Genomic DNA, 23,514 nt, shown 5'->3' with positions numbered 1-23,514 from the left:
AACGCCGGCTATGTTTCGTGATGAAAAGGAGGAGGGCAGTGCTGTCGTCCTGTTTGTTACAGATCTTGAGAAACGTTGGGATGGAATGGTCGATCACACGTGGGAAGGAAGGACGGGACTGCGCAACGGCAGAATGAAAGATGTTGCAACTTGTCAAGATCCAAGACTGTGACGATGAGTCGGAAGAGTTCAGACACCTGAGTGGTGCGCCGTTGCAATTGGAAAGAGAGGTTGCAGAAGTCCTGTACTCTGTATGCACCTGGCAACTCTAGGCGGTCTGATATGTGGATGGCGGGGAATGCGCGGGGAATCTCTAACAAAAAAAGTTACAACAGCTGTCCTTACCACGATGACCAAAAAGGATGGCAGCGGCTGGGGGCATGAACGATGAAGCGGAAGCTTATCGGGCTTTCTTGGTGTTAGGGAAAGACTGTTTCTGAGTGGCGATTCCTATGTCTTAACAAGTGCACCCTTAACAGATAAGCCTGGACGCCCCAGGAGGGAGCTGTCATCGTAGAGGTACGGTACGGAAAGCAGGCCGCGCACACAGTCCGATCACTGCCACTCACCAGGCACTTTGTTAGTTTCCGTTCTCCGTTTGTGACTTTCTTCCATCACATGCGATCGCCATCTTTCCCCAGCTGTGCGACACGACGGACTATACTTATGCCACGACGACTTAAACATTATACGAATTACTCGCACGATTCACGACTGGAGTATTTGCCCAGCAGTACCTCTAACTTTATCAACTTACCTTACACACACCCACTATCTCGACTCCCCTTGCAAGCGCAGCACACACAGCACCCAACAGCACCCAGCAGCAGACAGACGCACCTAGACTACCAACCACGGCCACTATTTATGGGAAGGAGGAGTTGATCTCGACACAAAGAGGACCCTCCCAAGCGACCCCTCTAACTCAACCCAAACAAACCAACCAGATCCGAAAGCAGTCACGACCACAGCCCAAGCTACCTTAGCTACAGTTAGGCCGCGACAGATACTTGGAAGAAATACGTTACTTGTGGAGGAAAGGGCTTCGCCCAATGCGGAATGCCTTCTTCAGACCCATACCATCTCTCCAAGCCGCCCGATTCCCACGTCGATGAATCCGACTCCGACTTGGAGATAGACCTCGAAGAACTCGATCCCCAGGCAAACGATCCCACTAACCACCAGCAGCAGTCCGAACAACGTCCTCCTCCTCCAAGTATAGCACTTCGCAATCTTCGCATGGGTGGTCTACGCCGTGGCGCCAAACGCAATGGATATGGCGAGCTAGGCCGTAGCCGAGATAGAAACGACGAGGACGCCGACGCTCTGCTCCGCCATGACTACTCCGTCAGTAGTGCCACCCACGACGAGGATGCCGGCCTTCTCAGCGAACATGGCGGTGGCGGCCGCATGCGAACCAGTAGCGGAAGACGACGCAGGTCGTTCGCCAGTGACGGTCTTCGAAACATCTCGATGAAGCTACCAAGCTTTATGTCGGGTGACCAGAGCAGCCATAGCGAGGAACAAGAACAGGAGGAGGATGACCCCTCATCGTCACGATTAGTTGCAGTTGGCTCATCGCAGTCTACCCGTTTCCCACCCAACATCATATCCAACGCAAAGTACACCGCATGGAGTTTTCTGCCAGTCACTCTATACAACGAGTTCTCCTTCTTCTTCAACCTGTACTTCCTCCTGGTCGCCCTCTCACAGGCCATCCCCGCACTACGAATCGGCTATCTCTCCACTTATGTTGCACCCTTGGCATTCGTCTTGTTCATCACCCTAGCAAAAGAGGCTTACGACGATATCGAGAGGAGGAGGAGAGATAATGAGGCGAATTCCGAAGAGTACACCGTCCTACAGTTTGAGGATCCAGGGGCAAGCTTGGGCATAAACAGGCCGAGGAGGAAGATGAAATCGTCGCATACACGAAAGGGCTCTAAACGTCTTGGCATTGAGCAGGAAACTGACCGCTTGTCGGATATCCAGGAAGAAGAGGAACAGGCTGAAGGTCAGGGTCTTCGCAACCTACCGGCATCCTACGTTTCGGAAATCAGCAAAAAGTCGCGGGATCTCAAAGTCGGTGATGTCTTGAAGCTTACCAAGGGCCATCGCGTTCCGGCGGATGTTATCATTCTCAAGTGCTTGACGCATGAGTCGAGTGCCAACAAGGAGGCTGAGGAGGAGGTACCTGCGAAGGAGGAGGTGCTACTGCTGGATCATGTCGAGGATGACGGTGCCGGGGAGGGCAGTTCCAAGAACGCGGAAACGTCTACGGAGAACGACAACAAGGGCGCCGAGGGAAGCTCTAGCGGCGAGACTTTTATTCGGACTGATCAACTGGATGGTGAAACTGATTGGAAGCTGCGGTTGGCATCCCCGTTATCTCAGAACCTCGGCACTGAAGAACTGGTTCGTCTTCGCGTTACAGCCGGAAAGCCTGACAAGAGGGTCAACGAGTTCGTCGGAACACTGGAACTTCTCCCTTCGCGACAGGATGTAATGAGCGGTGCCGCCTACAACCCTAGGGAGGGCGACGATATCAAGGCAGCGCCCCTCTCGATTGACAACACAGCTTGGGCAAATACCGTCATCGCATCGAATGCGACAACCCTCGCAGTTATTGTTTATACCGGACCCCAAACCCGGTCAGCTTTGTCTACATCACCTTCGCGATCAAAGACCGGCCTTCTGGAGTATGAGATCAACTCACTCACCAAAATCCTGTGTTTCCTCACACTGTTCCTGTCTATCGTTCTTGTTGCTCTGGAAGGCTTCAGCACGGCCAAGGGAAACGTCTGGTACGTTAAGATCATGAGATTCTTGGTATTGTTCTCCACCATTGTTCCCATCAGTCTTCGTGTCAACTTGGATCTCGGCAAGTCTGTCTACTCATGGTTTATCCAAAGAGATCCTGGGATCCCCGGGGCTGTTGTGCGAACCAGTACGATTCCTGAGGATCTGGGACGGATAGAGTATCTTCTGAGTGACAAGACGGGCACCTTAACCCAAAACGAAATGGAGATGAAGAAGATCCACGTCGGCACTGTCTCATATGCCAACGAAGCAATGGACGAGGTTGCCACCTACGTGAAGCAAGGGTTCAACCTGAGCTCCTCGGCCTCTTCCGCAAGCCTGGCTCTAGCAACCCCGTCCTCGGCATACTCGGCCGCCAACGTTGGTGCTACGAGAACACGCCGTGAGATTGGGTCGCGTGTCCGCGATGTCGTCCTAGCTCTTGCCCTCTGCCACAATGTTACCCCGACCTCGGAAGAAGACGAGAACGGTCAAACTGTCAACTCATATCAAGCCAGCTCGCCTGACGAGATTGCCATTGTCAAATGGACCGAATCCGTAGGCCTGCGTCTGGCTCACCGAGATCGCAAGAACATCGTCCTCGAATCCGCCGAAACCGGCCGGCCGGTGGTCAAGGTTCGTATTCTCGACATATTCCCCTTCACCTCAGAGGGCAAGCGCATGGGCATCATTGTCCAGTTCTACGAAAAGCTCCAACCCGGAAACCCCAGCCTCGGAAGCAGCGAAATCTGGTTCTATCAAAAGGGTGCAGACACCGTCATGAGCTCCATCGTCGCCGCCAACGACTGGCTCGACGAGGAGACGGCGAACATGGCGCGTGAAGGTCTCCGCACGCTCGTGGTCGGCAGGAAGCGTCTGTCTTTGAAGGAATATCAGGAATTTTCTGCCAAGCACCACGAGGCCTCGCTCGCCATCAGCGGTCGCGAAGCCAACATGCAAGCTGTCGTCTCGCAGTACCTCGAGCATAACCTAGAACTGCTCGGCGTGACGGGTGTCGAAGATAAGCTGCAGAAAGACGTCAAGCCGTCTCTGGAGCTTCTTCGCAACGCCGGTATCAAAATCTGGATGCTTACCGGCGACAAGGTGGAAACCGCTCGTTGCGTCGCCGTGAGCTCCAAGCTCGTTGCCAGGGGTCAGTACATCCACACTATCGCCAAGCTCAGGAGGAAGGATGGTGCGCAAGATAATCTGGACCTGCTTCGGAGCAAGACCGATTCCTGTCTGCTCATCGACGGAGAGTCCCTGGCCATGTACCTGACCCACTTCCGGCGCGAGTTCATCTCGGTAGCTGTGCTCTTGCCGACCGTCGTGGCCTGCCGTTGCTCGCCGACGCAGAAGGCCGAGGTCGCCAAGCTGATCAAGGAGTACACCAAGAAGCGCGTCTGCTGCATCGGAGACGGTGGAAACGATGTTTCCATGATCCAGGCTGCGGACGTGGGTGTGGGTATTGTGGGCAAGGAGGGTCGTCAGGCTAGTTTGGCGGCCGACTTTTCCATTGAGCAGTTCCACCATTTGACGAAGCTTTTGGTCTGGCACGGTCGTAATAGCTATAAGCGCAGCGCGAAGCTGGCGCAGTTTGTTATCCACCGTGGCTTGATTATTGCTGTTTGTCAGACTATGTACAGTATTGCGTTGAAGTTCGAGCCGGAGGGTCTTTACAAGGTATGTTTCCCTCCCAGGTCATCCCTTTCGTTGCAGTCGCAGTCACTAACCAAAAACACAGGACTGGCTAATGGTAGGCTACGCAACAGTCTACACCGCCTTCCCGGTTCTCTCCCTCGTCCTCGACAAGGACGTAGACGAAGACCTCGCCAATTTGTATCCCGAGCTCTACAAGGAGCTAACCTCCGGCAGCTCTCTTTCCTACCGCACCTTTTTCGTCTGGGTTTTTGTCTCCATCTACCAGGGCTGCTTGATCCAGGGCCTGTCTCAAGTGCTCACCGGCGTCGATGGCCCCCGCATGTTGGCCGTCAGCTACACGGTCCTCGTGCTCAACGAGCTGCTGATGGTGGCGATCGAGATCACGACGTGGCATTGGGTCATGGTGGTCTCGATTGTGGGGACGTTTCTGATGTATATTGTTTCGATACCGTTTTTGGGAGGGTATTTTGATTTGAAGTTTGTTTTGACTTTGTGAGTATTACCTCTCCACGGCTTCGGGTTAGAGATGATGGTTACTAACGGGAACAGGGGTTTCTTGTGGCGCGTGGCTGCTATTGCTGCCATTTCGCTCATTCCGACGTATGCGGCCAAGGTGATTAGGAGGACGATGAAACCGCCTTCGTATAGGAAGGTTCAGGGGATATAAAGTTAGAAGGCTTGAAGAAAGCTTGAGTTGGGAGGGGAGGCAGTGGGTTGAAAAAGTGGTGCTGCGAGGCTGCATAGGCCGGCGTTTTTTCCAGACTTTGATTTCCTACACTAGACGTACTACACAATACACAAGTTGGTATAGCGCTGATACTACTATTGTCAGATCACCATCACCAGTATCAATTCGCACAGGAGCTTGGTGTGCACGATGACATTGTCCGCCAACCCGTCCAAAAGGTGGACGGACGGTGGGCTGCTTGCATTCGTAACCTGGAAGTGCACATTAAGTCTACTGTGTATATAGGGGTATCTAGCGATGTCACAGTAATCAAGTGCTTTCTTCGCAGCCGTGGTTCGAATTGTATTTCAGCTATCAAGACTTTTTCACGAACTACTCAAACACCCTACACCTACATCTACCGAACTCTACAAAGGCAACCTCAAAATCTCACCACCCTGCTTAATCCCGCCCCTAAACAGCTCCTTAATCACATTCCCCTTCCCGATCGTCTCCTTCACAATCCCGTCCACATGCTTCGGTTCAACCCGCCCGTACCAAATCCCATGTCCCGCCAGTGGATGCGGCACGTCCGAGTCATAAATCTTCAACCCCGGCGGAATATAAACAATCACGTTGCCCGCGAATTTGTGGCCACCGATATGGCTAATCAGCCCGACCCTCGCTCCCCAGACCTTCTTACTTTCCTCCTCCAGGTCCTCCTTCTCGGCAGGCGCAGCAGCGCCCTTTAGCACCTCGATCTTTTCAGGTCCTTGCTCCGCCAGCCTCGCCTCGAACTCGGTCCGCAACAGGGGCCCGTACACCCCGCACCGCTGGTCCCGCCCGCCATGGCCGCAGATCAACACGATCACCTCGTTTTTTATATCACGAATCCCGGGCACCAGATCGGCGTACGTGGGATCGCAGAGAAGTGCCTCCCGCTTGGCGGGCGGCGAGTGGTCGTGCACGGGGTGCAGCTTTTCGGGGAGGAGGTGGGCTTTTACGAGGGCTTTGAGGTGGTTGGGGTCGGAGGAGAGGGAGGGGAGGTATTTGAAGTCGGGGAGGAGGTAGATTGATGTTGTTTTGGTGTTCGTGGGGGCGTCGGAGGGCGAAGAAGAAGAAGATGGGGGGAAGGAGACGTTGAGGACGGAGATGTTGTGGAAGGGCTGTTGATTTGGGGAAACACCTCAGCCTCAAGGGGGAGGTGGGAACTTACCTGTTAGCCATTACTGCTTTCTTTTTTCTCTATTCTTGTACCATCCCCATATTCGTGGTGTCTTGTAGTGATTGGACCTTTCTTTCCATGGGCTTTATTCGGTCAACTCACATCGTTATAGGGACCTCCACGGCCGATCAGATCGCGCAGCATGGCGGCATGGTTTTGGCCATTGTCATCATCCTCGATTTTGGATGGCCAGTCGTCCTTGCCGGTGCAGATTAGGACTTGCTGGGCGTGGTTTGGCATAAGACCGTTGAGAGGCGTGGTGTGATCGATCTCGAAGCCTTCGGGGAACGTGGGAGTCGGAGCGCATGAGCAGGTGGGCGACGGGCAAGTATCGATTGTTGGGAAGCTCGCGGGTGCGCCTCTTGCTGCATAGGTGCGTCGGAGGTAGAATGTGGCATTGCTGGAGCGTTGAGCGCAAGCCCGCGCTGTCGAAGCGCTCAAGGCCGCGGTTGCTACTCGTGATGTCTGGCGGAGGGGTCGGAGGAGGAGCATGGTGTTATCGGTGGTTGTGAAATTGGCAAAGTTATGTAGCCATGTAAGGCCTAATATCGGGGCTGGGGGTGCCGTCTTTTATATCGCCGTTGTCGCAAATGTAGGTTGGTGATGGTGGTGGTTGTGTCTACGGAGAGCTCGGAGTTACGAGTGCTGAACTGCAGGGGTACCTTAACTTTTGGCGTCATCGAAGGGGAACAGCTTATATAATCTGATAAGATCAGAGCATAATCTCCACGGAAAGGGTACCCGGTCACATCAACTTCCAACCGCCGAGTTGACTTCGGTCATGTACATAAACATACAGACTTTAGTGAGTTCGGCTCACCTTCTCTTCAGGTTCTTGGATGGTTTTCTCTCAGTCTGGGTTCATATTACTAAATAGCTAGATAGTAAAGGGAATCTGAAAAATAAAATTCAAAGTCGTCACATTTTCGTTATCACTTCGCAACTACAACATCATCCACCAAAGTCAATACAGACTGGGGCTGTGAAGCAGAAACAACTTCTCGTGACAACTTCTTCAAAAATTATGCCACGAATCAAACCCCAACTCTTCTGGCAAGGCCGAAAGAAACTAGGTCTCAACGCCGCCAAACTTCTTCCCGTCTGTCGAACCCTAGAATCAACCGCCAACGAGCTCCGCTGGATCAAACAGCACGTCGCCGAAACCCCTTCCATCATCCCCTTCGGTGCCCGAGTATGGAAGCTTTGCGACAAGCGAGGCAATGGTCTCCCTTTGGCTTACGTACTAGGCAACCAGCCATTTGGTGATCTCGAAATCAAGTGCCGACCAGGCGTCTTGATTCCTAGGTAGGCACACCCTCCACTATTCTCTCTTCACACATATGTAACTAACGCTCTCCAAATGCCTAATTGAAAAGAACCGAAACAGAATCCTACACCATCCACCTCTCCAACATCCTTCGCCGCTCTCTTTCCAAATCAGATCCAGGCCAACCACTCAACATAATCGACCTCTGCACCGGAACAGGCTGCATTCCCCTCCTCCTCTACTCCCAACTCTCCCGCTCTCTCCCCTCCCAATCTCTAAACGTGGTGGGAGTAGACATCTCCCAAAAAACCATCAACCTCTCCCGGCGAAACCTGCATCACAATCTCCGTGCGGACCGCTTCCCCCCTCCCTCAACCTCAGACAGTTCCCATACGCAAAGATCAATCCACTTCCTAAAAGCCGACATTTTTTCTCCCTCCTCTCTCGATCCCATCCTCTCCACCACCCCTTTATCATCATCATCTACCTCCTCTACAGCAGGGACAGGGGAATGGGACCTCCTAACCTCCAACCCCCCTTACATCTCCCCCTCGGGCTTTGCCCTCTCCACCTCCCGCTCCGTGCGCAACTGGGAGCCCAAGCTCGCTCTCGTCCCGCCCGTCGAGAGGGTAGATTTACACCAGAAGCATTTCTACGATCACTACTACCCGGACAACGAAAACTTACTCCGAAAGGTTGACTACCAACCAGAAGACGTGTTTTATGCCCGCTTACTAGAAATCGCCAGGACATACGGGCCAAAAAGGGTGCTGATGGAGGTCGGGGATATGGAGCAGGCGAAACGGGTGGCGGGGATGGTTTTGGGGGATGGGAAACTGAGGAGACTTTATTGGGGGGAAGGGACTGATGAAGAAAAGGAAAAAGGGGCTGGGGGAGCGGTGCAGATCTGGAGGGATGATTTGGTGGGATTTGAAGGATATGAAGAGGTTTTGGAGGTGGGAGTGGGTGGACGAAATGAAAAGATTGTGGTGAAGGGTCATCCGGAGGGGCATGGGAGGAGTGTATATTTGAGGAGGGTTGGGGTGGTTGATCATGATGTGTAAATGGGAGCAAGACGGGCGAAGAAGTGTCAACTGCTAGCACCCTTATTAATATTTTTTGAGGGTGGAAATGAAAGAGAAAAATCCATAGAACGTGTCTGCACGACTTTCAATCAGTTTGGAGCGTGACAAAAATAGCAAAAAGCTAAGTCGCCCAGGTAGGCTTGTAGAACGAACGACAACGCCCCAGCTGCAGACTTTACGAAAATCGCCGCGCTAAGTTATTCATCAACGGTAACCACTGCGCCATGAGACCACAGGGCTCCCCGTTGTGGTAGAGGGACTAGGTAGCGGACCTTATATGGTGCCTGGAGCCGGAGGGTTCGGATGAAAGGGCCCGCGCTCGGAATGTGAGTTGCGTGTTGGGAAGGCAGGGGATGTCTGGCTTGATGGTGTCCAGTGGCTGATGAGGATGGATGTCTACGGTGATGCGAATAGGAGATACAGAGCTAGGATATCCAGTTTCTAGACCATAAGAAGAAGGATATAGAAGCAGCAGTGATCTATTCCTTTAACCTATCCCAACCTCTTCCACTCATACAAAGACATATGATCTATGACATAGGCTTCTAGAAAATCCCTCAGTTTCCAACGTTCGCTAGTTGCACCTGTAAAATCCTAACCAAGTACTCCTCAATTCCCAGGTCTAGTCTAGTTTAAGGTCTTGCTCTACATCTTACAACGAATAATGGTACAAAATACAGATAACATCTACCAGAAAGCAGTGAACAAACAAGAAACCGCGGACTCGCTCCTCCCAACACCTCTGCCCGTTTTACTAACGTTGCCCTACGTTTCTCTTCCTTCCCATTTCCTACTACCTTTCCCTCCTTTCCTCCCATCCCATCTCGTACTCATCAGCCACTGACATCGACCCAACCAACCCTACAACTTCAAAACCATCCACTCCTCCTTCCTCACCTTCCCCCTCCTCATCAACTCATTCACCACCCCGGCCACATGCCCCTGCCTCTCCAAGCCCTCGGACCACGCCTTGGGACCAGCGAAACGAGCAATGAACCCGTCCGGTCCGGACACCATGAGGAGGTTCTTGCCGTTAGCATGAGAAGCGCACTTGCACTTGGCTTCGTGGTCTTGTCTGTCGCTGACGGAGATTAGGGCAGATGAGGAATGGAGGGGGCAAGAGGGGTTTGTCGTCGTGCTCTTGGCGAGGGTGGTGGTGGAAGAAGAAGAAGAAGAAGACTTCTTCGGGTTGGGGGTGGTGGTAGACACAACAGCGTCAATAATAGTCTTGGCGTCAATAAACTCCTTCTCCGTGTCAACCGTGCAAGCGAAGTTGAACTGCTCGGGGTGATGGGCTTTGATGTCCTGGAGGTAGGGCATGATACCACCAGCACCAGCGCCAGCAGCGGCATTCTTAGCGTTAAGAGAAGGAGGAGGTATTAAATACCCCCTCTTCCTCAACGCCTCCAAGTCCTCGCAATCAGGACAATCCTCCCTCAACCTATTCGCCCACACAATCGTCATCTTCGGTGGCGTTGTCGGCATATCCTCCACCTGCTTCCACTCCTCCTCTTTTCCGGTTCCCTTTTCATACACAGGACCGTACAACCTCCTAGCCACCTGCAGCGCCGGCGCGATGCCGGTGCCTCCAGCTAGGAAGACCACCCGTCCCTGTCCCTGCTCTTCCCCAGATGTGCCCTCCAAACCAAGCCTCTTCGCAACATCAAACCCCAAATGCGGCCCCCTCAACTCCACCTTATCCCCCACCTTCAGCTTACTCAAATAACCGCTCACCTCCCCGCCCTCCATCTTTCTAATCAGGAACCTCAACCGTCCCCTACCCATGTCCTCTTTTTCTTGTCCAACAGGCGGCGGAAGCGGGGTATAATCCCTCGCCACCTGCAACTGCGGCTGTTTAATCTCGACGCACCACAAGCCGTGATGCCAGGCCTCTTGGAGGTCATTCCTCACGTTGTTGTGGAGCGGATTAAACGGCTCAACCACCAAAACAAAAGCTGTACTCGACACCTGCTCGCGCTCAACGATGGTGTAAGGAACGAAGGAAGTGGTGTTGAGCGTGGGTGGGGAGGTGATGCCCAAAAGGACGGGGACGTCTCTCAGGGAGAGGTCGTTGGGGCGGAGGATGATGGAGTGGAAGAGGTACCCCGACAAAAAGGCGGCGATGAGGAGGGTGTTGGTGAGGCTGGGTTTTTTGAAGAAGGTTTTGGAGTTGGAGTTTGATGATGATGATGATCCGTCGGATTTTTGGCCGTCTTGGTCTTGGTTGGATTGTTGTTCTTGTTTTTGGTTATGGGGGGTGGGTGGATGACCCATGCCTTCGCCGGGGGAGAGCTTGTTTTTGGAGGAGTATGGCTTGGAGATATTTCGGATCTGGAGAAAGGTGGTGTTGCTGTGTACTACTGGGATGAAATGAGAGACGCTGTATGTCCCTGGCCTGCCCGGTCGGAGGCATGCTGGGCTTGTTGGTGGCAGACGCCGTGTTAACGGACGGAGGAGTCGGCTACTCATTTTTGTTGTTCTTATTCGACTCGGAAACGGCAGGAACAATGATGGTGAAAATTTCACTCTCTTTCAGCGAGAGCGGAAGGTTGTACTGAGGGGATGACCGGAGAGACAAGACAAAAAAAAAAGGAAAGAAAACGGCGGGGAGGGTTGAGAGAGTGAACACCGCCTGAGTCAGTCGGAAATATGTACATGGACCGACTGTTGTGGTTGAGTGGAAAATGAGAAAGTGAGGTTTAAGTCAAGAATTGGTGTTGGCTTCAGGGTTAGGGTTTATGCGGATCAGTTCCCTGCGAAGGCAACGCCCTTTGGAGGTCAGGTCTTCACGATCGACCGGTGCTCGAATCGGATCAAGCCTCATGATACTGAGTATTTGACAGCCCGGTACATACCAAGGCAAGGAGCAGTAGAAACTCAGTCACGCAGGAGGAATCCCAGCAGTTATATTTGTTTGCGGTACTGAGTACCGGGTATCTAGACGTTTTATTCATCCTTTCGGTCATTAAGATATTCAGCAAGAAAGTTACCTTGCCAGGAGACAAGGCTTCTTGTTCATAAACAACCTTCATCACTATCCAAGAGGCAGCGTTGGCTAACCAGCCAGCACCAAATCCTCATTACCTCCTCTGCCAAAACTTCCACCACGGTCTCCCTTCCCTCACCTCCCTCATCCCTCCCACTTCTCTCTTAACGGCACTCCGTCCGTTCACATACCTCCTCCAATAGTACACCGGCACGCCCACCACCACAAAAGCCACAACCAACAACGTCTGCAGCGGCTGGGCAAAGACGGCCCTGCTCAGCAGGAACAGACTCACGCAGCAGAAGATAATAGGCGTGGTGATCCACGTCTTGTACGGCCTCTCGAGATTAGGTTCCTTAACCCGAAGCACGATCAGGCCCAGCACTGTTACAAAGTAGAAGGTATAGCCAGCCACGCCGTAGAAGGTGACGAGCGTGCCAAACTCGCCCACGCACACGTAAGCGGCCGTGAGGGTGCAGTTGAGCATGAGCGCGGGGATAGGTGTGTAGAAGAGACCGGTATCTTCATCGGCAACAATGCGGATGAGCTTCTTGGTGAACCACGAGCGAGTGCGCGTGGTAGTTAGAGATTCATGTTGGTCAACGGCGGTACCGCTGCCAATGCGCCCGAAGAGCTCGGGGATATAGCCTTCTTTGCCGGCAACGTAGACGAGGCGGCTGCTGGTGAAGGTGGAGGCATTGAGAGCGCCGAAGCAGGAGGCGCTGACGATAAGAGCGAGGATTAGCGCGCCAACGGGGCCGAAGACCTTGGAACCGAAAATGACGGCCACCGTGTTGGTCGAGTTGATGGTATCCAGGGGAAGGACGAAGAAGTAAGCCACATTGGCCAGGATGTAGCTCAGAATGACGAGGGGCATGGCTGTGTGAATGACGCGCGGGAGGTCCCGGCCGGGGTTGCGGAATTCGCCAACCACATAATTGGTCTGAGATCATGTTAGCGAGAGTCAACAAAAGGGGTAGAGGAAACTCTTACGTTATCCCATCCATCGAATGCCCAAAGACCGGCATACAAGGCCACCGCAAAAGCCGACGCATCCATCTTGGTCCCCTCAAACCAGTCATGCTTCTTCCAGTCGAGATTTGCCGCCCCGGAAAATGAGAATCCAGTCGCCGCAACAACAATGCCAATAATGGTAACGCCAAGCAATGCAACAAATTTGAGAAACATGAGCATATCGTTCATCCTTGTCCCGAGCTTGGTCGAGACCGAGTTCAGAAAGGTGACCAGAAAGAGTCCGACCAGCGCGACCGACTTGCTGATCCAGGGGTTGATGGTCTCGGCTTCAGCGCCAATGAAGGTCCTCACCAGGTACTCGCCCATGATGATGGAGATGATGGCAGCGCTACCAGGCTTCAGGACCAGCACCGCGACCCATGTGAATAGGAATCCGGCCAGTTCTCCAAAGATCTTGGAGAGGTATACCTGCGGGCCTCCGTTCAATGGTATGGCACCTCCCAGCTCTGCGTAACTTGCGGCGCCCGTCCAAGCCAAAATTCCTGCCACAACCCATACGATGATGGCTGCTCCAGGCGACCCTGCATTGGCGTTGACCTGACTAGGCGAAGAAAAGATGCCGGATCCGATAATCAAGCCCACAATCAGGGACAGACCATTGAGGTAGGTCAAGGTCTTGTGCTTCTCCAACGAGCCTCCTCCCAAGCCGCCATTGCCATGACCCCTCGTTGCTGTGGGTGCGCCCAGCGGGGCATATCCGCCTCCGGTTGTCGACGATAGAGGAAAGAGGTTGGCGGCGAAGCTGAATGTAGAGTTCACAGACATGGATCGTTCTGGGCGCACACGGTGGCCCGAGGCAGCGTAGTTGCCATTGTCCAGGGGGTCCTCTCGCTCGAGTGAGAGCTTTCGCGACGAAGATATACTCGGACGGGAACTGGTATCGTCGCCGGTGTCAGGCCCGCGGTCTGAGCTAGCTAGAGAGGCGAGTTCTAGCGAGTCGCGCCCGGGTTCCAGGTTGTGAGAGTACAATGGTGGCATGTCTCGGGTGCTACCTCTGGGGGCGCTCGGTCGGTCGAACTTGTAAACTCGGGAGTGTTTATGTTGACAAGGGGATCATAGCCGTATAGCTGAAACTTATGCGACTCGGTTGTCGAGTAAAGAATTGTTCAAGATAGAGATTGGCGCAAGTCTCGGTCAAGGTGGTTGGTATTAAGTGGTTGTAATAGTGGTAGTGGAGGGTATCTCTTTTCGTTATAATCGTGGCTAGTGGTTAACACAGTTTCCAATGGTGAGGCTTGAATAGCAAGCTAATAGAACACAGAGAAGAAAGGAATTAAAAAAGAGTCTAGAATGTGGGATGGTGTCTCTGGCCGAATCTGGGGAAAAGGAGGCTTGTCAGGGACGCCCTCTTTTTCTTTGAACAGTGACAGTGACAGTGACCGCGACAAGCTGCCCTGGAAGCTTCAGAGAAGTCTGGATGGAAACAGGGCCCAAAGTACGGGGCGGCGGGTAGCACCCCAGTTTCCCCGGCAGGCAAGACAAGCCAAATGCGGGCCAATTGCGGGCCAAGAAGCAGGTTCAAGGGGCACGCTCCACACCATGACCTTGACCTCCAGTTTGCCTGGTCTGTGCACTCCCACCGTGACCCATCTGGCAGTTGGCGGGCTGTTGTTCTTCATCTGCAAAGTACCAGTGACTTGATGATGAAAGTCATGCGAACTGTGAATATTGGAATTGGATGATTATGCTTAACTTTGTTAGTGCTTGAGGACATTGTTATTTCCAATTACTTTACTCTGAGAAAGATTTTATATGTATCACAACCAGTATCTAAAGTCTGCGAGTCTCTGGATAACAGTCCTGCAGCTTCACCTTTTGTACCTGGGACTCAAGATACCCTGCAGATCGATAAAGCCAAGAAAAGTAAAAATTGACTCCCGATGTTGAATACAACAGCTTCTAAGTCGAGAATATTGCTCTATCGCAGCATGAGGGAGCTTTGGATTTATTTATTGTTTGTTGACTTGGGAGCAACGACCATGTAAACAAAAAGACTGAGGACGCAGCTGCCCGTTGACTCTGGATGCAATCAAATCGGATGAACATGCACTTCTAAAGAGCTCTGCTTCGGCTGTCTCCTCCTCCAACTGAACTTCCCCGCCGGTTGACCAGGCAATGTGATAATCAGCCCAAACAAAAACAACGCGATGCCTCTCATTTGCGCAAGGCCGCTCGGCCGGTTAGTGCCCAAGCTGGGCTCATCACTACGACCAGTCCTCTCCTCAGCGGCTGCTTCTCTTGCTGCTTCTCCCCGACGCCCTGTTGGCGTTGTCCTTCAACACTTGGACACCGAGTCTTGGAAGAGATTCTATGCCGACCACAAGCTAGACTTCCCTGCCCTCGACCAAAAATGGCGCCAGAAATGGTCCGAGTCGAGCCGTGAGAAGGGCGCAAAGGAGGACGAAAAGAACAAATATGTTCTCCCCATGTTTCCCTATCCGTCGGGCTATCTGCACCTCGGCCATCTCAGAGTCTACACCATTGCCGATGTGATTGCGAGGTTCCAAACTCTCCAGGGCCACAAGGTCCTGTTGCCCATGGGTTGGGATGCCTTTGGATTGCCAGCTGAGAATGCTGCCATTGAGAGAGGCATTAACCCGGCTACATGGACCAAGGCCAATATCGCTAGGATGAAGGAGCAGCTGGATGTCATGAACGGCTCATGGGACTGGAACTGTGTGCGTATTCCACACTTTATGTTACTATGAAACTACATGCTAACCCAACCCAGGAACTTGCCACTTGCGACCCCGACTTCTATCAGCATACGCAAAAGATCTTCCTCGCTCTCCATGAGAAGGGTCTTGCCTACCAGGCGGAAGCCGAGGTCAACTATGACCCTGTCGACAAGACCGTGCTTGCTAACGAGCAAGTTGATGCCAACGGATGCTCATGGAGATCTGGCGCCAAGGTCGAGAAACGCAGGCTGAAGCAGTGGTTTCTCAAGATCTCCGAATTCCGCGAGTCCCTGCTCAAAGACCTCGAGACACTGGCCAAGGACGAGGCATGGCCCGAGAGAGTGCTGGCCATGCAGAAGAATTGGCTGGGCAAGTCCAAGGGCGCTACTGTCAAGTTCCCCGTCCTGGCTTTTGGCCAGGGCACTCACTCTGCCATCGAGGTGTTCACCAGTCGTCCTGATACCCTTTTTGGTGTCCAGTACATTGCCCTCGCTGCTACTCATCCTTCTGTTCAGCAACTGGCAAAGAGCGACCCCGAGCTTCAGGCCTTCCTCAGCACATTGCCCGGACTCCCTCCTGACTCCAAGGTTGGATACCTGCTCCCTCACATCCGCGCCGTCAACCCCTTGGCCTATCACGAAGAGACACCCGAGGACACCAAGGTCTCGCTTCCCATCTACGTTGCGCCGTATGTCCTTGGTGACTATGGTGAGGGTGCGGTCATGGGTGTGCCTGGGCATGATCTGAGGGACCATGCTTTCTGGAAGGAACACCACTACGACGCTCCCGTTCGCTTCGTCCTAGCGGCTTCTGAGGATGAGACGACTACCGCCATGCCCAACGAGCCATTCACTGAACACGGCGTTATGAACGCCAACAGTGGTATCTTCAAGGACAAGTCGTCCAAGGAGGCCGGTGAGATGCTGGTCAAGCTGCTTGAGCCTGCTGGTCTCGCAAAGGAGACCGAGAAATGGCGCCTGCGCGACTGGCTGATCAGCCGCCAGAGATACTGGGGAACACCCATCCCCATCGTGCACTGCGGCTCTTGCGGAACCGTCCCCGTCCCCGACGAGCAACTGCCCGTTGTGCTCCCCGAAGTCGACGAGCACTGGGCGGGTAAGAAGACTGGCAACCCCCTCGAGTCCCAGACCGACTGGATCAACACATCCTGCCCCAAGTGCGGCGGCGAGGCCAAGCGCGACACCGACACCATGGACACCTTTGTCGACTCGAGCTGGTACTACATGCGCTTCATCGACGCCCACAACAAGGAGGCGCCCTTCTCGCCCGAGAAGGCCAAAGCCCTTACTCCCGTTGACCTCTACATCGGCGGCGTCGAGCACGCCATTCTGCATCTGCTCTACTCCCGCTTCATCTACAAGTTCCTCATGACCTCCTCGTTTGCCGGCAAGGAACCCAACGCCACCGAAGCTGCCGAGTCCGACGAGTCCTCTGAAGTCTACGAACCCTTCAAGCGTCTCATCACCCAAGGCATGGTGCACGGCAAGACCTACACCGACCCAGCCACGGGCCGCTTCCTCAAGCCGGACGAAGTCGACCTCAGCAACCCGAACGAACCCAAGGTGGTGGCCACGGGCGCGCTCGCCAACGTCAGCTACGAGAAGATGTCCAAGTCCAAGCACAACGGCGTGGACCCGACCACGTTCATCGCGCAGTACGGCGCCGACGCCACGCGCGCGCACATGCTCTTCCAGGCGCCCGTCAGCGAGATTTTGGATTGGGATGAGAACAAGATTACTGGTGTGACGAGGTGGTTGAGTCGTGTTTATGATTTGGTGCAGAAGGTCGTCACTGCCTCTTCCTCTGCTGAGACCCCGTCTTCGGCCAGCAACGTCAAGGCCTTCTTTGAACAGCAACAACAACAAAAATCTGAGTCTGTTGATGACCTAGCCAAACTCGACGCCTCCATCACCATCTGGCGCGAAGTCCAACGCACCATCTCCTCCGTCACCGCTTCCTACAACAAAGTCTACACCCTCAACACGGTCATCTCAGACCTGATGTCGCTCACCAACGTGATTGCCTCCTCCTCCAACTACGACGCCGCCGACCCCTTAATCAAGCGCGAAGCAGTTTCCGCTCTGATCCGCATGATGGCGCCCATTGCGCCCGCCTTTGCCGAGGAGTGCTGGAGTGTGCTGTACCCCAACCAAGCCGGCAGCAGCCTGTTTGATGTGACCAGTGAAGCGGCAAGATTCCCAACCCCAGATGGCACCGAGGCCATCTTGAAGAGCAGGAAGCAGACGTGCGCGGTGCAGTTGAATGGCAAGACCAAGTTCGCGGTGGAGATAGGGACGCCGCCGGCCGGGTTGGAAAAGGATACCGAGAAATTGAGGGAGTTTATTGTGGCGGAGGTGTTGAGGACGGAAGAAGGAAAAGCGAAGCTGGAGGGGCGCTACGGGGTGGATGTGAACAAGGCGAAGAAGGTTATTGTTGTTAGGGGGGGGAGGTTGTTGAATGTTGTTATGTAGACTGCCCGGTCGAGACTGGTGGACTGGTAGTCTAGAGGGGGGTGGGTGTACTGTAAGAATAATAGGTGTTTGTATGATTGAAGAGGGCGAGTAGGGTAGGTTAGGTTAGAGATATAGAATCATTGCTACTCTTATTTTCCTTTCGCCATGTTCTGTTCTGGAAACCGGCGATCCTTGTTCTGTATCTCTATGAACATCACCGTAGACATCCTCATCAGCCGCTGGCCAGCATCCATACCCGCGTACCTTCCCAACCTGCAACTCCCAACTCTCACTCCGAGAGCCCGCCCGGGCCCCTTTCATCCCATCTCATCCCATCTCATCCCATCTCATCCCATCTCATCCCATCTCATCCCATCTCATCCCATCTCATCCCATCGCATCCCTCAGCTCCAAGCACCAGGCGCCAGGCACCAAACGCACCATATAAGGTCCGTTACCTATTCTAGTCCCTCTACCACAACGGGGGCCCCTGTGGTCTTACGGCGCAGTGGTTCCCGTTGATGAAAACATTGCCGGGCGGCGTGCGTTGGTACCCTCGCGAGGTACAGTTTTCGTAGGTAGGTTGTACAGCTGGAGCAGAGCATGGTGGTTCGTTCCCGTTCCCCCAAACCTCCTGGGCGACTGACTGAGCTTTTTGCTATTTTTGTCGCGCGCTCCAAACTAGTTAAGAATCATAGAGGCGTGTTCTTTGGGTTTTTTAAAGAGTAGCAAAAAAAAACCCTAACTAACCGTGGGTGGGTGGGTGGTGGTGGTGGTGGTGATCTGTGCTTGCCACGCAACACCCACTCACCCACTCACTCTCTTGCTGACAGACAGGCAGGGCTGGTGTGCACAATGAATGACCAAGTCTGTCGAAGGATACAAAATATCAGTCAAGTTCGTCGCTCGCTCGCATGTCACTATCACCGTTCTTCACGACAAAGATGTATGTTAAGTCACATTATCATTGATATTCCGTTATCTATCCTAAAATGCATCGCTATTCAATCGTACAAAAAAGCCCTTCCCTTAAGCAGACTTGGCAGCAGCAGCCTTGGCGCGCTCGCGCTCACCGTAAGACTTGGTGGCATAGTCACCGTTGTAGACGATAAGATCCTCAGGCCTGTAGTCGTGCTTGCCAGAGAGGTAGCTCTCGATGATGGCCTTGGTGCCTTCGGCGTAACGCTTCTGGGCGTCGAGCGAGGTACCGGACATGTGGGGGACCATGGCGTTGCCGCCGCCGAAGGGGTTCTTGGCGTAGCGGAGGGGGTGGTCCTCGGGGGCGGGCTGGGGGAACCAGACGTCACCGCCGTAGCCGCGGAGGTGGCCGGACTTGAGGGCCTCGGCGACGTCCTCCTTGACGACGATGGCGCCACGGGCAGTGTTGACGAGCCACGAGCCCTTCTTCATCTTGGAGATGAGCTCCTTGTTGAAGAGACCCTGGGTCTTCTCGTGAAGGGGGCAGTTGATGGTGACAACGTCGCACTGGGCGAGCATCTCCTCGAGGTCGAGGACGCGGCGGCAGCCAATCTCGGCCTCCTTCTCGGGAGAGAGGGGCTGGTAGTCGTAGTAGAGGAGCTCCTTGCAGTCGAAGGCCTTGAGACGACGGAGGACACGCTCACCGATACGGCCGACGGCGACGGTACCGACGACCTTGCCCTCGAGATCGTACTCGTTCTTGGCGGCCTCGGCGACGTCCCAGCGGCCCTCCTGGATCTGCTCGTGGGCGGGAACGAAGTTGCGGACGAGGACGAGCATGGTCATGATGACGTGCTCAGCGACGGAGACGACGTTGGAGCCGGTGACCTCGGCGACGGTGATACCGCCGTTGGTCTTGTTGGCGACATTGAGGTCGACGTGGTCGGAACCGATACCGGCAGTGACGGCAAGCTTGAGCTTCTTGGCACGAGCGAGACGCTCAGCAGTGAGGTAGCCGGGGTGGAAGCTGTGGTTGAGGTTAGCATTGAATAACACCTGTAGGGGAAAGTTGTAGGGGAACTCACGGAGTGGTGATGATGATCTCGGCATCCTCAAGCTCCTTGTCGAAAGTAGAGTTCTCACCGTCCTTGTCGCAGGTGGTTACGAGAGTGTGGCCCTGGTCCTCCAACCACTTGCGGATACCAAGCTCGTTCTGGATGGTTCCGAGAAGCTCGGGGACCTGATGAGTTGAAAGTTGTTAGCCCATGTCCATGAGATGGATCGCGATCATGTCTAAGATGACGATGAAGCCAAGCCAACAACCACGCTATGCCAAGCCGGAAGCCAACCAGGTTCATGCCAGATCCCGAACCCGCAGAGTGGAGTAAGTAAATGTAGATCTTACCTCCTCGGCGTGCTTGCCGCCGTCATAGAGAACCGCAAGAACCTTGACCTATTCACGTCGTGTTGTTAGCAATGTGCTTGAAGAGGATGAGGTGGAAGAAGCAACGGAGCGGGATAAAAGTACCATTTTGTCGGTTGTTTTGTTTGTGTGGTAAAAAGGTTTGATGAAGTTATTGACAAAAGACGAGAGGAACGTCTTTATATAGAGAAGTGTTGGAAGTGTTTGTTGTTGAGTGAAGAGTGTGATGATGAATTTGGATTGCTATGAGATCGGGAGATGCCCATGATTTATATCTCAGGAACTGATGGTCTCTCATTCACTTGAGCCCCTCTTTTCCTCTCGCCGCTCTTTCCTGCCTCCCATCATGAATCGATACCCGAGTTTCGACAGCGTCCCATCCGGCATCGTTGGTTAGCTTAGTTTCGATGAGGAGAGGAGGGGCAAAGGGCGAAGGGCGAACACAACAGAGAGACAGCGGGGTACGGGATGTTCCTCCCAGGGGCAATTCGATCGTGTACATGAAGCTTCAACCAATCGAGTCCTGTTGTTGCTGTCGCTATGTCACACCGTGGGGAATGCCACATCGGTGACATCGGGATAGTCATGGGGTTGCTGTGGGATACCGACTTTCAGATGGCGCGGGAAATATCTCGGAATCGTTCGTCTGAACGGATGACTAGTGGGCTGGCCACAGTCAGACGGTCGGTACCTGACGAGTAGTTCAGGCAACATTTGGATGCAGACAACATCCCCACGCCCACACAAGAATGCCCGGTGTGTGTTTAGCCGGAGCCTTTTAGACAGCTCGACGGTTACTAAAGTGATGTGTTACTTGATATGTTGGCTTCACGCCAAGATACTTGGAAGCCCTCTTCAGCTTCCCCTCCCGTTCGTGTCTTGTGTTCCCTCTATCCTTCTCATCGCGATATTGTAAATCTGTCATCACCAAGTAAAATCTCGCCCGGTCACCGGTCTCGTTGAAGTCATTGATCACCTACACCGTTGGCATCGCCTCCATTCTGGCATCTGGCCCGCACTTCCCGTTTGCTAACACGTATGCTTCTCTGGCCCTCTGTCAACAGAGCTGTCAACCACGCGGGGCTCCACAAAGGTGTAGATCCCGAGACTGGGGATTACCGTTGAAGGCCTCGGACAAAGATAGCGAAACCATTTTCCGCCTCGTGAGGAAGCGCCGGACACGGCATGCGTGGCGGCCGCTGTACCGAATTCTGAAACTAGGGATCGATCCATGTTCAGGTTGCTTTGCCGCGGCTTCTTTCGGATTCGGTGTTGTTGTTGATGGTTTGCAGGCAGGTTTATTACCGTTGTCGTGTTGTTCGGTGATGGTTCGGCATCGCCCCCCTGGTCCCCTGGTTTGGAAATAAACGGTCTGGAGCGGGGTAAAGGCACCGCGTCAGCTGGCCTGTTCTGTTCCCGCCGCCGCTTGCCTCCGCTCTGACGTTCCTTTCCTTGGGCAGTTTATTTGTGAGTTTTTGGCAGAACTACGCTATCTGAGCTTGGCTGAATATGGTAGCAGAACTGTTAGCGGAACATCTGGGGAATTCTCTTGGATTCGCCTCATGAATTCTCAACACCATGTTTCTCCCGAAGATCAGGAAACGGATGCACCGGTTGTGGGCGTCTACACGTATGGAAAATGAGATAGCCCGCCGAAACCGCCTCATCATGACTTTCCATCATCGCCTTCAATTGGCTTTTACAGCAAGTGATGATAGCATTCCCCTTGATCTTCACAACCCAACGCGTCATGCTTTCCAAAGGACAGGATGCCTTGTGCTATACACCAGCCAAACGAAACCTCCGTCAAGATCTCACAAAGCCAGCCTCGGTTGATCTCCCGCCACCAAAAAAAGCTTGGTTGTTGTCCTTCCTTGCCTACCTATCCATGGTCCCCTGGAACTCTGGAAGGCTCGGAACGCCGGAGGAAGTTCATGAGAAAACCCATGTGGAGTTCCTTCCTTTCTCTCCCACACGGACCGTTAGAACTCCGTGATCGCTCCGAGAGACCATGACCAGCTGCGGTGTGCGGCTCTTCACCTGCGCTAGCTGTTGGGAAGAAGCTTGAAACGTACTAGCACGAGGAACATCACGCCACGCCATCCAGTCGCTATTCGGAGACCGTTAGGCGCCAGGGAGGGAGCGTAGCTATGTCGGTGTTCGGACTTGGTCGTCGTGCTCTCCTGCCTGCTCGCTGATGATGATGATGATGATAGCTTGGGGTAGGGAAGTTACACAGTAAAGGGATCTTGCCACTTTGGCGAGTTAGTTGTAAGCCTCCTTAATGCTCGGGTTCGAGATGGATGAGGAACTCGGTATTCGGGCTTGCTTTCTTGGGCAGGAAAAGGATAGCTCACAGCCTCAGGGTAGGTACCAACCGATCAACTCTTCACAGCAGTGCAGGTAGGAAACGCGGCAGAAAGGGTCCGAGGCTCCTTGATGATCAGGGTTGAAGGAGAAGCTTTGGTACAGTCAAGTGAACCGACTACTCGTGTGGGCTCGAAACGCCTGTCACACCCCTTGGCCGCAGCATTGGGTCTGAAGGGCGCTTCTAGCCCAGACGAGTATCTTGGGGTACCTTGGTCGGCATTCGGGTTTGCATGCTTGGGCAGGAATAGCATAGCTCAGCAGAGCCTCAGGATAGGTACCATTCGATCAACTGTACGCAGTAGCTCGGCAAGAAGGGCACAAGATCCCTTGATGATGACCAGGGTTGAAGGATGTCCGGGACGTTGATGAACGTTGATGGACGTGACCCATCTGTCCGGCATGGTACCTCGTACCTTGCATAATGATTATCTCGCCAAGCTCGACGGCAGATGGCTGTTGTTGGTGATGATGGGGATAGGTGGGGTTGAGGGTAGAGCTCAGCTTCATGAGGGAGTCTCAGGGGTCGATGTCTTTGATCTGATTTCGAGAGTATATATAAATCAAACCCCTTCCTTCCGTCATCGAGAATAAGAAGTCCCTCAAGTATAGCCAAGATGGGACGGCACCATAGCTGAGGGGGGGAATACCTGCGATGGGCTGCTCGACACCGGAAGAAACACTGGCTTCTTTCGGGATAGATATGGGCCTGTCTCGGCCATCAATCACCCGTCCGGCACATTTCCATCTTCCCGTTGTCGGAGCCGTGAGTCGTGACCCCCATCTTCCCCCCGAGGTGGAGAAAACCAGTCCCGATGCCATGCGACGCAGGGGCTCTTCTTGGGCGCTAGAGGCGCTCACCACTGATCAGTCAGTGTATTCTCGGAAGTGGCTTCGTTGCTTATGACGATGACCACATCTGGTGAAG

General features: G+C 53.7%; 7 protein-coding genes across 7 annotated transcripts; 3 read left to right on the top strand and 4 right to left on the bottom strand.

The window, feature by feature from the left end:
* The first annotated feature begins 572 nt into the window (after positions 1-572).
* On the top strand, positions 573-5,372 carry B0H65DRAFT_456626 (phospholipid-translocating P-type ATPase). The gene is made up of 3 exons (XM_062826304.1): positions 573-4,482; positions 4,544-4,953; positions 5,011-5,372. The coding sequence occupies exons 1-3, from the start codon at positions 1,060-1,062 to the stop codon at positions 5,126-5,128; spliced, it is 3,951 nt and encodes a 1,316-aa protein (XP_062684291.1). The 5' UTR covers positions 573-1,059; the 3' UTR covers positions 5,129-5,372.
* Positions 5,373-5,556: 184 nt separating this feature from the next.
* On the bottom strand, positions 5,557-7,001 carry B0H65DRAFT_555928 (Sucrase/ferredoxin-like-domain-containing protein; the record flags this gene model as incomplete). The annotated part of the gene is made up of 2 exons (XM_062830041.1): positions 6,456-7,001; positions 5,557-6,294 (listed from the first exon to the last, which is right to left on the bottom strand). The coding sequence occupies exons 1-2, from the start codon at positions 6,843-6,845 to the stop codon at positions 5,557-5,559; spliced, it is 1,128 nt and encodes a 375-aa protein (XP_062684290.1). The 5' UTR covers positions 6,846-7,001.
* Positions 7,002-7,088: 87 nt separating this feature from the next.
* On the top strand, positions 7,089-8,778 carry B0H65DRAFT_105923 (S-adenosyl-L-methionine-dependent methyltransferase). Its single transcript, XM_062820486.1, has 3 exons — positions 7,089-7,158; positions 7,239-7,658; positions 7,730-8,778. The coding sequence occupies exons 2-3, from the start codon at positions 7,378-7,380 to the stop codon at positions 8,682-8,684; spliced, it is 1,236 nt and encodes a 411-aa protein (XP_062684289.1). The 5' UTR covers positions 7,089-7,158; positions 7,239-7,377; the 3' UTR covers positions 8,685-8,778.
* Positions 8,779-9,252: 474 nt separating this feature from the next.
* On the bottom strand, positions 9,253-11,372 carry B0H65DRAFT_518812 (uncharacterized protein). Its single transcript, XM_062828704.1, has one exon. The coding sequence runs from the start codon at positions 11,172-11,174 to the stop codon at positions 9,567-9,569; it is 1,608 nt and encodes a 535-aa protein (XP_062684288.1). The 5' UTR covers positions 11,175-11,372; the 3' UTR covers positions 9,253-9,566.
* Positions 11,373-11,589: 217 nt separating this feature from the next.
* On the bottom strand, positions 11,590-14,109 carry B0H65DRAFT_456617 (amino acid permease-domain-containing protein). The gene is made up of 2 exons (XM_062826303.1): positions 12,685-14,109; positions 11,590-12,634 (listed from the first exon to the last, which is right to left on the bottom strand). Exons 1-2 carry the CDS (start codon positions 13,702-13,704, stop codon positions 11,786-11,788), a joined length of 1,869 nt encoding a protein of 622 aa, XP_062684287.1. The 5' UTR covers positions 13,705-14,109; the 3' UTR covers positions 11,590-11,785.
* Positions 14,110-14,873: 764 nt separating this feature from the next.
* B0H65DRAFT_420881 (leucine--tRNA ligase precursor, mitochondrial) lies at positions 14,874-17,896 on the top strand (the record flags this gene model as incomplete). The annotated part of the gene is made up of 2 exons (XM_062824308.1): positions 14,874-15,404; positions 15,458-17,896. The coding sequence occupies 2 exons, from the start codon at positions 14,874-14,876 to the stop codon at positions 17,894-17,896; spliced, it is 2,970 nt and encodes a 989-aa protein (XP_062684286.1).
* A 1,011-nt stretch (positions 17,897-18,907) lies between these two features.
* Positions 18,908-20,327, bottom strand: B0H65DRAFT_439944 (formate dehydrogenase; the record flags this gene model as incomplete). The annotated part of the gene is made up of 4 exons (XM_062825454.1): positions 18,908-19,823; positions 19,882-20,036; positions 20,202-20,249; positions 20,325-20,327. 4 exons carry the CDS (start codon positions 20,325-20,327, stop codon positions 18,908-18,910), a joined length of 1,122 nt encoding a protein of 373 aa, XP_062684285.1.
* Positions 20,328-23,514: the final 3,187 nt, after the last annotated feature.

The sequence above is a fragment of the Neurospora tetraspora genome (assembly GCF_033439725.1).
Source record: "Neurospora tetraspora strain CBS 560.94 chromosome Unknown B0H65scaffold_2, whole genome shotgun sequence".
Lineage (NCBI taxonomy): Eukaryota > Fungi > Ascomycota > Sordariomycetes > Sordariales > Sordariaceae > Neurospora > Neurospora tetraspora.
The sequence above is the reverse complement of the archived record's forward strand: the minus strand, read 5'-3'. Positions and strand labels throughout refer to the sequence as shown.

Bases quoted from the DNA above. Each gene is read 5' to 3' on its own strand.
- B0H65DRAFT_105923 (XM_062820486.1), top strand. From the start codon at position 7,378: ATGCCACGAATCAAACCCCAACTCTTCTGGCAAGGCCGAAAGAAACTA. The intron at 7,659-7,729 runs GTAGGCACACCC...CTAATTGAAAAG, and splicing joins CCAGGCGTCTTGATTCCTAG to AACCGAAACAGAATCCTACA.
- B0H65DRAFT_456617 (XM_062826303.1), bottom strand. From the start codon at position 13,704: ATGCCACCATTGTACTCTCACAACCTGGAACCCGGGCGCGACTCGCTA. The intron at 12,635-12,684 runs GTAAGAGTTTCC...ACATGATCTCAG, and splicing joins CATTCGATGGATGGGATAAC to ACCAATTATGTGGTTGGCGA.
- B0H65DRAFT_518812 (XM_062828704.1), bottom strand. From the start codon at position 11,174: ATGAGTAGCCGACTCCTCCGTCCGTTAACACGGCGTCTGCCACCAACA.
- B0H65DRAFT_456626 (XM_062826304.1), top strand. From the start codon at position 1,060: ATGCCTTCTTCAGACCCATACCATCTCTCCAAGCCGCCCGATTCCCAC. The intron at 4,483-4,543 runs GTATGTTTCCCT...CCAAAAACACAG, and splicing joins AGCCGGAGGGTCTTTACAAG to GACTGGCTAATGGTAGGCTA. The intron at 4,954-5,010 runs GTGAGTATTACC...TAACGGGAACAG, and splicing joins TTGAAGTTTGTTTTGACTTT to GGGTTTCTTGTGGCGCGTGG.